General features: G+C 42.9%; 1 protein-coding gene across 20 annotated transcripts in view; it reads right to left on the bottom strand.

Annotated features, from left to right (window-relative positions):
* The window catches only part of SIPA1L1 (signal induced proliferation associated 1 like 1), a 503,209-nt gene that overhangs the window by 22,159 nt on the left and 467,529 nt on the right, over positions 1-13,521 (bottom strand). For all 20 annotated transcript variants that reach the window (XM_079911875.1, XM_079911870.1, XM_079911872.1 and 17 more), the window contains 3 exons: positions 10,181-10,414; positions 9,001-9,166; positions 3,305-3,551 (listed from right to left, as the gene is read on the bottom strand). In XM_079911875.1, the coding sequence (XP_079768001.1) occupies positions 3,305-3,551; positions 9,001-9,166; positions 10,181-10,414 (647 nt within the window). The remainder of the gene's footprint in view (positions 1-3,304; positions 3,552-9,000; positions 9,167-10,180; positions 10,415-13,521) is intronic.

Consider the following 13,521-nt stretch of genomic DNA (forward strand, 5'->3'; position numbering starts at 1 on the left):
ATAAGATACTATAAACAGTCATATGCCAACAAACTGGACAACTTCAAAGAAATGGAACACACAACTACCAAGACTGAATCATGAAGAAACAGAAGATCTGAACAGACAAATTACTAGTAAGGAGATGGAATCAGTAATCATAAATCTCCCAACAATGGAAGTCAGGACTCAGACAGCTTTACTGATGAATTCTACCAAACATTCAAAGGAGATTTAATACCATTCCTTCTCAAACTCTTCCAGAAAAATAGAAGAGGAGGGAACCCTTCCAAACACATTTTACAAGGCCAGCATAACCCTGATATGGAAACCAGACAAGGATGCCACAAGAAAAGAAAATTATAGGCCAATATCCCTAAAAACATGGATGCAAAACCCCTCAACAAAATATTAGCAAACCTAATTCAACAATATGTTAAGAGGATCATATACCATGTTCAAGTGGGTTTCATTCCAGGGATGTAAGGATGGTTCATCAATGTGAAAAACCACATTAACAAAATGAAATATAAAAATCATATAATCATCTCAATAAACGCAGAAAAACCATTTTACATTTTCAACATCCATTTATGATAAAAACTCTGAACAAAGTGAGTATTGAGGGAACATACCTCATCATAATAAAAACCATATATCACAAGCCCACAGGCGATGCCATACTCAACTTTGAAAAGCTGAAAGCTCTAAGGTCAGGAACAAGACAGGATGCCCACTCTCACCACTTTTGTTCAACAAAGTATTGGAAGTCCTACCCAGAGCAGTTAGGCAAGAAAAATAAATAAAAGGCATCCAAATCAGAAAAGGAGTAAAACTGTCACTATTTGCAGATAACATGTCATATACAGAAAACCTTAAAGACTCCACCAAAAAACTATTAGAACTAATCAAAGAATTCAGGAAAGTTGTAAGACACACCATCAATACAAAAAAACCTGTTGTTTCTATTCACTAACAACAAGCTATCAAAAGGATATATTAAGAAAATCCCATATACAAAAAAGAATAAAACACCTAGGAATAAATTTAACCAAGGAGGTAAAAGACCTGTACACTGAAAAATACAAGACATTAATGAAAAAACTGACGAAGACACAAATAAATGAAGACATTCAGTGCTCACGGATTAGAAGAATACTGTTAAAATGTCCATACCACCGAAGCCATCAACATATTCAAAGCAATCCCTATCAAAATTCCCATGGCATATTTTACAGAAATAGAATAAACAATCCTAACATTTGTATGGAACCACAAGAGACCCTGAATAGCCAAATCAGTGTTGAGAAGAACCAAAAAACTGGAGGCATCATGCTTCCTGATTTCAAATTTTATTACAGAGGTACAATAAAACAGTATGGTATTGGCATAAAAATAGACACATAGATCAATGGAACAGAATAGAGAGCCCAGAAATAAACCCACACATATATGATCAATAAATTTATGACAAAGGAGGAAAGAATATACAATGGGGAAAGGACAATCTTTTTAATAAATGGTGTTGGGAAAACTGGACAGCTACATGCAAAAGAATGAATGTGGACCACTATTTTACACCATATGCAAAAGTTAACTCATAATGTATTAAAGACTTGAGTGTAACACCTGAAACCATAAAAATCCTAGAAGAAAACATACATGGTAAGCTCCTTGACATAAGTCTCGGTGAAGATTTTTTGGTTCTGACACCAAAAGCAACAAAAGGAAAAATAAACAAGTGGTACTACATCAAACTAGAAAGCTTCTGTGCAGCAAAGGAAGCCATCAAAAAAATGAAAAGGCTACCTACCGAATGGGAGAAGATATTTGCAAATCACATATCTGATAAGGGGTTAATATCCAAAGTATGTAAAGAACTCATACAACTCAATAGCAAAAAAGCAAACAATCCGAGTAAAAAATGGGTAGAAGATTTGAATAGACGTGTTCCCAAAGAAGACATACAGATGGCCAACAGGTATATGAAAAGATGGTCAACATCACTCATCATCCAGGAAATGCAAATCGAAACCTATTGAGATGTTATCTCATAACTGTTGAATGGCTATTATCAAAAAGACAACAAATAACAATTGTTGGTAAGAATGTAGAGAAAAGGGAGCCCTTGTGCACTGTTCATGGGAATGTAAATTGGTGCAACCACTATGGAAAACAGTATGGAGGGTCCTCAAAAAATTAAAAATAGAATTACCATATGATCCACCAATTCTACTTCTGGGTATTTAACCAAGGAAATAGAAAACACTAACTCAAAAAGATATGTGCACCCCCATGTTCACTGCAGCATATTTACAATAGCCAAGACATGGAAGCCACCTTAGTGTCCACTGATGGACGAATGGATAAAGAAAATGTGGACACACACACAATGGAATATTACTCTGCCATAAGAAAGGAATGAAAATTTAGAGTCATAGATGTAGAAAACAAACTTATGATTACCAGGGGGAAAAGGAGGAAGAGGGATAAATTGGGAGATTGGGATTGACATATACATACTACTATATATAAAACAGATAACTACTAAGAACCTATTGTATAGCACGGGGAACTCTATCCAATACTCTGTAATGACCTATATGGGAAAATAATCTAAAAAAGAGTGGATACATGTATATGTAGAACTGATTCACTTTGCTGTACAGCAGAAACTAACCCAACATTGTAAATTAACTATGCTCCAATATAAATTAATTTAAAAAAGAATGAAATGTTGCCATTTGCAACAACATGGCTGGACCTTGAGGGCACTGTGCTAATTGAAAAATGTGAGAGAAAGACAAATACTGTATGATCCATCTCACTTATATGTGAAATCTAAAAAAAAAAAAAATTGAGCTCATAGATACAGATAACAGACTGGTGGTTGCCAGAAGTAGGGTGGGGGTAGTGAAAGATGCTGGAGGGAGTCAAAGGTACAAATTTCCAGTTATAAAATAAATGAGTCATGGGGATATACAGCATGGCGACTATTGTTAATACTGTACTGCATATTTGAAAGCTGCTACAAAAGTAAATCTTAATCTGAAACTAATATAATGTTATATGTCAATTACACCTCAACTGGAAAAAAATAAACCAAGCATCCTAGATGACTCTTGCGGTCTGGTGAGGCTCAATGCCTGTGGTCTGGGATTCCAGGTGAGAGGCTGAATGAGGGAGGGGTGGTGAGCCCAGATAATTGGAGCAAGCAAGCAGGACTTCCTGTAATTCTCATTCTTGAGCAAACCGAGTGGCAAGTGTCTGCGGACACTGGCCATCATCAGCAGGGCTGTTCAGCTGCAGCTGAAGACACACTTACCGTGCAACGACTTCATTCCCAAGGTGTAAGAAGGCCTCCGCAATGGAAGAGACTTGGGGAGAGAAGGGTAGGTGCTACTGAAGAGGACATCGTTGGGCAGGGCTTGGTCCAGAAGCGAAGCCCTTGAGGTGAAAAAGTGCTCCCTCTGGCCGCTGTAAATACTCTCATCGGACAGCGTTCTGTGCAAGGCCCGCCTTGAGGTGGGAGTGGTGGGAAAGGGAGACTGAGGAGAGGAGAGCGCGTGGAACTGAAAAACAGAGTCAAGACAACAGAAAGTCAATCTTCTGGGTCACACACCCAAGACCGGGGGCGGAGGATGGGTGCGTTAACAAAATCACTCTGGTAGACACAACCTTTCAGATCCTGGAGCCCAACAGGGAAGCCTCAAGGTCCACCATCATTGTCTACATCCTTAAGGGCTAAAACAGGAGTTCCGGGCGCCGCATCCTCACAGCCCAGCATGCTGGCTGCAGCTGATCAGTGCTCAGTACAAAATCCAGATGTGGGATTAAGCAGATTCATCACTATCGTGTCATGGTTAACAAGACTTTAGGATCAGACAAATATGGGTTTTATTTGAATCCCGTGTCTTTGACCAAATCATGTTATTGCTCTGAGCCCAGTTCCTCGTCTATGAAATGGGGTTCACCTCTCAGGATTATTATGAGGATTCCATGAAACACTGGACTGAGCACAACAGTACGTTATCAGTGGTGTTATGAAATAATGTTACGGTCCCCAGCGAAACAGCCATGGTGCCGGGAAGGTATCCTCAGAAGCTTGTCAAGCGATTGCATGTTTGCCAGGCAACAAGAGCCTTTGATCATCACAATATATTCACCCAAATAATAGGTGGCTTTTGAAAGCATTAACTACTAATATTATATTTAATGAGCTTGGGAGATAATTTATTTTTTTAGATGGATTTCTATTCGTGAAATAAAAATAGGGAAGTCATCTTTATAAGTGATAAGTATTTATACAGTTATATATAAATGACAAAAGCTCTAATAGCTGTATCTCTTGTTAATGTCTTTTGCCTTTGTGACCAGATTTGATTTTTATTTGAGATTTTTCTACAAATAGCAAGCTTTTGAGAATTCCATTCATGGAGAAAAAACAGACACGTTAACGATATTGAAATATCCAGCATCCTGCAAGCCAACAGAGTATGCGGTCCATTAACAGAGTTATCCTGGTGGCGCAGTGGTTGAGAGTCTGCCTGCCGATGCAGGGGATGCGGGTTCGTGCCCGGGTCCGGGAAGATCCCACATACTGTGGAGCGGCTGGGCCCGTGAGCCATGGCCGCTGAGCCTGCGTGTCCGGAGCCTGTGCTCCGCAACGGGAGAGGCCACAACAGTGAGAGCCCCGCGTACCGCAAAAAACAAAACAAAAACAACACCAACAAAAAACAGAGTTATCCTTATTTAGTTCTTCTTAGTTAACGGTTCACCTTGGCAGGGAGAACAATTTGGAGAACAGGTGAGGATGTGAGTAGGAGGGCTGAGTCACTGCTGGCAGGAAGCCACTGTGAAACTTTCCATGACACTTTGAAGGGATAGAGAGAGAATGATATGGCAATGCCTCCATCTAGGAGGCTGAGAACAGATCTGATGCTCAGACTCATTCATGGGTTCTGAGGTCTACCATGCTTCCGGTCCAACAAGCCAAGGGTTGATCAAGTCAAAGCTACCCGCAGTGTGGTATGCACAGCTGCAGCATAAATATGAAAAAATTACTAATCAAATGCATTGTCAATGAGCCCCAGGTGTAGCCAACTGTGTTCACTTCTTAAAATTCACAATGAGTTAAGCCCAAAGTACATACGTGCTTACCTTGAAAACTAAGCTGTTGTGATAAATGCTTTGTGAGTCTTTAAGTGGGAGGCGACTTGGTATGGAAATGATTTCCCTTCTCACTTCACACGGAAGAGTGGGCATTAGAGAGGTTAAATGGCTTGCTAATTGTAAATTAAAAAAAAAAAAAAAAGGGCTTCCCTGGTGGCGCAGTCGTTGAGAGTCCGCCTGCCGATGCAGGGGACGCGGGTTCGTGCCCCGGTCCGGGAGGATCCCACGTGCCGCGGAGCGGCTGGGCCCGTGAGCCATGGCCGCTGAGCCTGTGCGTCCGGAGCCTGTGCTCCGCAACGGGAGAGGCCACAACAGTGAGAGGCCCGCGTACCACAAAAAAAGTCACCTCCCTCCCCTGCAAGGTTCTAGGACTGTCACATAAGGCTCCTGCCTACTAGACCAGATTTCAGATCTCTCTATTCAAAAACTGCTCTCAATCATTTCTAGCACATCTGGGTTTGGCAAAGGGACTTCCTTTTCCAGTGACTATCCCCACCCTGATGGTTTTACAGGAGAGAGATTTTCCACCAGTTCTAGTTTCAGCCTCTTTGGGAAATGTTAATATACTTCAAGGTAGTAAACAGCTACCTTGAAGAGATCCTTTGAGCAGTGAGATTTATTCAGTTATAACATCCTGCACTAAAGGGAGGCAGGGGAGGAGAAGGAAGGAAGCAATCTACCTAGATGCTTTCTATCCGTTAAAAAATAGTAGGACCTAGCCTGGGCCAAGCACGTTGGGACGGCTCCTGACCGCAGCCCTCTTCAACTCCAGTCTTAAAGGTATGTGCACCTATCCAGTCCCCTAGGGCACCCTCTGTCTTCCTTGCAGGTCATACCTGAGATCGCTGAGTGGTGCTGCCCTGTGCTGCCACACCCTGGGAAAGAACCACAATACGATGGGTGGCAGACTTGGAAGGGATTTTAGAGAGCACCAGGAAGGGGGATCTCAACCGTGTTCCAAGGAGCCCTAAGGGTTCCTCCCAGCATCACTGCCTGGGGAGAGGAGATGTTCAGGTGGGACCCAAGAGCCCAAGGCACCCCACCCCTCCCCTTGGAGAAGTTCTGCTTTCTTAGTTCTACATGCTGGGCTGCCATGTGTAACTAACTGTATTAGGAAGAAAAGGGTTCCTGAACTTTAAAATCATTTGGGCACCATTGATCTAGTCTGGTCTTTTGTTTCAAAGCTGAGAAGCAAGGCCTAGAGAGGGGGCGTCTTGCTTCAGGTCCGTCTCCTTCCCCTCCTCACTCTTTTCACTCCTCCTGGCTCTCAGTGAAACGGGTTACCCGCACTTGCAATAAGCGAGTATCGGCTCTTCCTAAACACTAGAGCCGCATGAAGCCTCTTCCTTTGGTCTGTATCTGAGAGTACTGGCTAGAGAGCAAGGCTCTCAGTTTGCACTACTTACTGTCTGTTCACTTGCCAGACTCATGCAGCCCTCGGGGAGAATACAGTGATCCCAGCTCTGCCTGCCAATGAGGGTTCATACAACGTTAATAGCTCTGCCCTTTTCCTTGAGATACGAGTTCCACAGCAGCTGCGCGGGGCCCTGCAGCCACCCACCTCTCAGCTCCAGCCTGCCCAGCAGAGCCCTGCCACGTCCTGCAGCAGATATCTCACTCTGCTGGCAAACGAGCCGGGGAATAACCCCGTCATTTGCTATTCATGATGGCTCACTGGTAGCACTTGCTATGTGAGAAAGCCAATGTGGCGTGAGTGGTTTCCAAGTATCACAGCCCGAAGCAAGCTACTCCTTGTACCCTGAAGCCTGATGCAGTGGCTCGGAGCCTTGAGCCAGGCATGGCCTGGAAGACCTCGCAAGGGCATGTCAGCCTTACTGACACAGCAGAGGCACGGCCATTCAGATGATGAGTCTCACAAGACACACAGAGCTACTTAGCTGAACTCATCTGAAACCAAACCAAAAAGGATGAAACGAGAGAGAAAACAGAGCGTATTTCCAGCTCCTGCTTCCAGCCTTTTCACCATAATAGTTTAGCCAGCAGAAGCATTTTCTTTGCAGAGGGTCTCACGGTAATATAGTCACAACATAAAGAATGTGCATTCCTATTTCAAAAAGGAATGTTAAAGTAATTCACTTTGGAAATAAAAGCCAAGGCCTGAATAAGGGCAAGACAGACATTTGCTTTCAATTATTTCCACTGCATGAGTAAATCAAAAGGATGAAAGCTCTGAGCTTGCTCCTTTCCAAAAATGTTAAACTAAGAATTGGTGGAAAGATTCCTTTCAGGGCAGGTTTTATTTTCCTCTAACCTCAAAGGAAAAATCTGAAATAATTTTTGTTTTGAAACTGGTAGTTAAAAATTTTAATATACCTCTTTGGTTTTTGATGGATAAAGAAAGAAGTTTCAAGTACTATCTTTTGCAAGGTTGCTAAGGAAACCATTTGTGCCCTGGGTGATGAGTCAGAACTGTCAAGCGCTGGCTTATAAAATAGAAATTACAGAAGTCCAGAATGGCAAGTCTTTAAAATGATTTATGATGTTAATGTTTATAACTCATTGATTTCTCAGCAAAACTCCAGAATGGTCTTTGGAGCACATCTCATCTCTGTAAATGTTGATTTGTAAGTTCAGGAGGTATATCTGACCTGTCTGAAGGAAGATGCACACACACGTGTGGCACACGCATACACAGAGGCATGTACGTGTGCACATAAACTAGAATGGTGACGAGAAAGCCTGGATGAGACAAGACCGCACAGCTCATCTAGCTGAGCATGTCTCTCACCCTCTGATCACAGTCTGAGGATGGTGAGTGGTTAAGGGAATAGGTCAGCTTCCATTTTCAATCAGTTCTCAAAGGTCTTCTTAAATTAAGCTTTCTAGTCACTTCCAAGAGACTACAAATCATTTAACTAAGAACACAGAGAACAGAAAACATTAAAGTTTGTAGCCATGACCTTCTGGGGGGTGGACTCCCTTCTCTTGGGGCCACCCGGTACACTGCAGACAGGAATACCAAACGCTTGGCGTGAAATACCTTTGGGCCCAGCTAAGCCAACACTAGCTCTGAGCCTGGGAGCGTGAGACTGCACATTTTAGAGGACAAGAAAGCAGAGAGCCTTAGGTGGGCTTCAAGGGTCCCCAAGCTGAGGGGAGCAGAACAAACCCTTCCTCGTGGTCATGCAGGAGTCTGGCCACCAACATACCCACCAACTCTGAGCAAGTTCTCGGGACTTGACGGGGAGGGTGGCTGGGTTCCAGAGAAGGCATTTCTAGTCTGGAATTCTGAGAGTGGAGAGAAGGCTTTACGAAGTGAAGAGAATCTGGGAAGTTCTGAAGGTAAACGTGCAGACTTATGTTTGCTGGACTAAACAGCATGCAGTGTGTGGCTGGTAGGTCTGCCTGGCCAGGGGCAGGGGGCAGAGGCAAGGCCAGAGTGCAGGGTGCCGTGGACACACCCAGGGCAGGAAACACACTGGGGGCTACTGTGGAAGGAGGACGAGGACCCTTCGGACAGAAAGCGCTAAAGCCCTTTCAGAAAACTTTCTGTCTGACAAGGGAGCCATGGGTGTCTCTGCAGAGTTCTGAGAAGCAATGTCATCTGAGTAATAATGTCAAGAAAGTGTAGCCTGTGCACTGTAAGTAGGATACACTGGAAGAAAAAAGCCATGGGGGTAGGGACAGGTTAATATAAACACGACTCAAGAGATGTGGCTGCAGGGACAGAGCATCTGGAAAACATGTGAACCAATTACTGGGACAGTCAGCTGATGGTGGGAAGTGGGGTCTGATGAAGAGGAGCCTGGAACCACCACTTCCTGGAGGGTGCAACTGCCCCGTTTGGTCTCTCTCTAACTGCTATTTACCCCAAGTTCTACCCTGTACCTTAAAGTTCTTCTGGGATTCAGGAGTTGGGCTTTCCAGATTGATGAGTTTCTTGAGATCCTCCTCAATGGTGGACTTGGAGGTTGGCTTTGGGGATGCCCGGAGGTCCCTGGTTGAGGCACGCAGCCTGGTGTGGGCTATTTCATTGCCATCACTCTGATGACGCCTTGAAAGAAGAGGAAGAGAGGGTAGAAGTTAAGTCGACAAGGTTGACTCAAGGGCACGATGGGCTCTGAAAGAGGTAAGTCAATGGACAGCTATTAAAGGAGAGAAAAGGAGAATCACTTCTGTTCAATTACATTAGAATCTACTCAGATAAATGCTTGTTAGAGAAACAAGACCAATTTGAAATACAAAATAAAAAGCCTGAAGAATAAATCACTCTTTCATAGGAAACTATTAACTACATTAAGTCAAAATTAGCGACAGACTTATTAATAAAAGCCCACAGGGTATGAAGCCCAAATGCAATCCTGGTACAAACAAAAACAAAGTCATTCACTGAATCGTTTATTTTTTTTGTCAAAAAGTTCTTTATGTTCAGAGGTGGTCACTTACTTTCTAACAGTCCCTCTGGTGCCTCCTGGCCCATTTAGGAATTGCATGGGAAGGCTGTGATTAATAGCATCAAAGGGACAAGTGTGGTCTTAGCACCAGAGGGACGATTATTCTGAAGTTTGTTCTTCAGACATACTCTTTCCTAGGAGACTTAAGATTCTCAAATCTGAATGTTTTGCAATCTATCTTATTTAAGGAATGTGTCAGAGAAACAATTTAAGACAAGTTTCACTTAGGGGAAAAAAAAAAAAATCTCCCTACCAAACCACCCTCTTCCTAGCCCCTAGCCCGGCCTCCTCTCTTGTAGGAAATTGCCCCAAGCTTTTCTGTTCTCTGTCATGTTAAAAGCAAAATACCCAGCAAGAGGGCTTCCCTGGTGGCACAGTGGGTGAGAGTCCGCCTGCCGATGCAGGGGACACGGGTTTGTGCCCCGGTCCGGGAGGATCCCACATGCCGCGGAGCGGCTGGGCCCGTGAGCCATGGCCGCTGAGCCTGCGCTTCCGGAGCCTGTGCTCCGCAATGGGAGGGGCCACAACAGTGAGAGGCCCGCGTACCGCAAAAAACAAAACAAAAAACAAAACAAACAAAAAAAACCCAGCAAGAGAAGCAAAAGAATCCTTACTTTCTTGTGTCCATAAATCCCACAGAGTTTATGGTTCCTTCGGGTTTCTTCCATCCAATTAGGTACTTGCTAGTAGCACCCTGGCGAGGGTAGAAAGTCCTAGGACCGGAGGAGGAGGAAGATGAGAAGGGAGGAACGAGCTGCGAGGAGGTGGCAGGATGCAGTTCTTCTTTTGGTGAACTTCTGGCACTGGTGAAGACAACTGGGCTGGCAGAGTGTCGGGAGCTCAGGGTACTGAAGAGAAGCAGGACAGAGACAAAACGGCGCGTGTGCGTGTGTGCATCCTGGGGTCAGTATGTCAGCTATAAAAGCGTCGTCCAGGACAGGGGTTATGGCCAGGTTAAAGAACAATGAATATTTCATAAAATATTAATGGGGCTGGCTGGCCTTCCTTGCTTTCTCGCTTTAATTTAAATGTCTGCTGTCAAAGTGAAAGATGGTGACTGGGGCTTATTCTGCACTTTAAGTGGAAAAGTAAAAACAGTTAAGACAGTCAGGGACACTTTGAAGTATGCTAGCACCGCTGAAGTTTGTGACGGTGAAGTCTAGAAGAGGCAGGTCGTAGAGGGGAGCCGGCAGTAAAAGGTCTGGAGGTATCAAGGGCTCTCTGTCCTCCCTTCCTCAGAACTAAGGGTCACGGTGACATTCCCCAGGCCCGAGCTGAAGAGGGGATACAAGACTAGATCAGCCATAGAGCTCTCTACACACTCACGTCCAAGGCCAAAGGGGCACCTTGGGGTCTCCTTCCCCATGGCATCTATCAGTAACATTGACTCTCTACAAAGCTGTTTATCAGATTAACCTGGACCATTACCTTACAACATACACAAAAGTTAACTCATGATGGATTAAAGACTTGAATGTAAGACCTGAAACCGTAAAACTCCTAGCTAGAAGAAAACATAGGCAAGTAAGCTCCTTGACAGTGATTTTTTGGATTTGACACCAAAAGCAAAGGCAACAAAAGCAAAAATAAACAAGAGGGACTACATCAAACCAAAAAGCTTCTGTGTAGCAAAGGAAACCATCAATAAAATAAAAAGGCAACTTACTTGCAGCGGACACGGGTTCGAGCCCTGGTCCAGGAAGATCCCACATACCGCGGAGCGACTGGGCCCGTGAGCCACAACTACTGAGCCTGCGCGTCTGGAGCCTGTGCTCCGCAGCAAGAGAGGCCACGACAGTGAGAGGCCCGCGCACTGCGATGAAGAGTGGCCCCCGCTTGCCACAACTAGAGAAAGCCCTTGCACAGAAACGAAGACCCAACACAGCCACAAATAAATAAATAAATAAATAAATTTATATTAAAAAAAAAAGGCAACTTACTGAACAGGAGAAAATATGTGCAAATCATGTATCTGATAAGGGGTTAATATCCAAAATATATAAAGAGCTCATACAACTTAGTAACAAAAAAAGCAAACAATCCGAATAAAAAAATTGGGGAGAAAATTTGAATAGACATTTTCCCAAAGAAGACATACAGATGGCCAACAGGTATATGAAAAGATGCTCAACATCACTCAACATCAAGGAAATGCAAATCTAAACTATAATGAGACCTCACACCTGTTAGAATAGCTATTATCAAAAAGATAAGAAATAACAAGTGTGAGCAAAGATGTGGAAAACAGGGAACCCTCGTGCACTGTTGGTAGGAATGTAAATTGGTGCAGCCACTATGGGAAACAGTATGGAGGTTCCTCAAAAAATTAGAAAACCAAACTCCTAGATACAGAGTAGTTGTCAAAGGTGGAGGCTGGAGGGTGGGGGAAATGGCTAAAGAGGGTTCAAAAGGTACAAACTTCTAGTTATAAGATAAGTAAGTCCTGGGGATGTAATATTAGGCATGGTGATTAAAAATAAAAAACTGTTCATCACCAATGTATTTTAAACTTTGGTTAGAAATTACAAAACTAAAGTCCTGTAGGACTCAAGGAGAAGACTACTCATTGTACCTTTAAAACTCAGACAGAATTTTAAATAAACTAGAGATGAGAGTTTAAGCTAACAACAAACCTAGAGGGCCTTTAACTGCAGGATTTCCATTCTTTCTTCCCAGTGATCTCATGGGACCTACGGTCACACCACTTGAGCCCTGCTGAGTTTTCCAGCTTAGGCTGAGACCAAAGACAGGTCACTCCAGGGGACTTTGTTACTGAAGGTTAAGGTAACAGGATGTGGTCTCAAAGCATGCCTCACTAGCACTTCCACTGGTCAAAATCTAATGGTCCTGCTCTGAATAAAGTATGGATTTTAGTTCGTAAGAATGTATCAACATTGATTCCTTAGCTATGACAAAAGTATTATAGTGACATAAGATGATGAGAACAGGAAAAATGGGTAAAGCGTACATGGGAACTCTCTGTACTATCTTTGCAACTTTTCTGGAAATCAAAAACTATTCTAATAGAAAAGTTCATTATAAAAAAATAAGCAAAAACCAAAACAAGATACAACAAAAAATAAAACCCTAATGGTCTAGAGATTATATATGAGTGTGTGCATACATACATGTACAATATATATACACACACACGTACATACATACATACACACACACATATACACACATCTGAAAATGAATCTTGAACTCCACCTCAAACCTTACATAAAAATCAATTCCAGATGGGCTGTATATTTAAATGTAGATCTAAAGATTCTGGAGTGTAACATGGAAGAACATCTTTATGATAGAGGCAGAGGTTTCTTTAATAGGATCGTAAAGGAAATGATTGAACCCCATTAAAATTAAGCACCATTCATCAAAAGGCAAAGAGAATATATGTAAAACATATATGCAACAAGGGGCTCCTCTCCATACATAACTAACTTCTACAAATTAACAAGACAGACAACCCAACAGAAAAATGGGCAAAGATCTGGAAAGGAAGTTCACAAAAGAGGATATCTAAAAACCATTAAACATTGGTGCTCGACATTATCAGTTATCAAGAAAATGCAAATTAAAGCCACAAAGAGGGACCACTATACGCCTACCAGAACAGCTAAAATTAAAAAGACAATATCAAGTGCTAGAAAGGATGGGAAGCAACTCATCCACTGCAGGTGGGTACTTGTTACAACCACTTTGGTAAACTGGTTCACAGTCTCTGCTAAAGTTGAATATGTGTAAATCCTATGCAAGCAATTTCACTCCTAGGTATATACTGAAAAGAAGTGCATATATACATGTACCAAAGGACATGTACAAGAACTTGTATTATCTCCAAACTGGAAGTACTCCAATGCTCGTCAACAGTAGAGTGGATAAACAAATTGTGGTGTGTTCTCACAATGGAAATATAATACAGCAATGAAATAAACGAATGCTACTTACT

This window comes from Stenella coeruleoalba (genome assembly GCF_951394435.1).
Source record: "Stenella coeruleoalba genome assembly, chromosome: 2".
In the NCBI taxonomy this organism is placed as follows: Eukaryota; Metazoa; Chordata; class Mammalia; order Artiodactyla; family Delphinidae; genus Stenella; species Stenella coeruleoalba.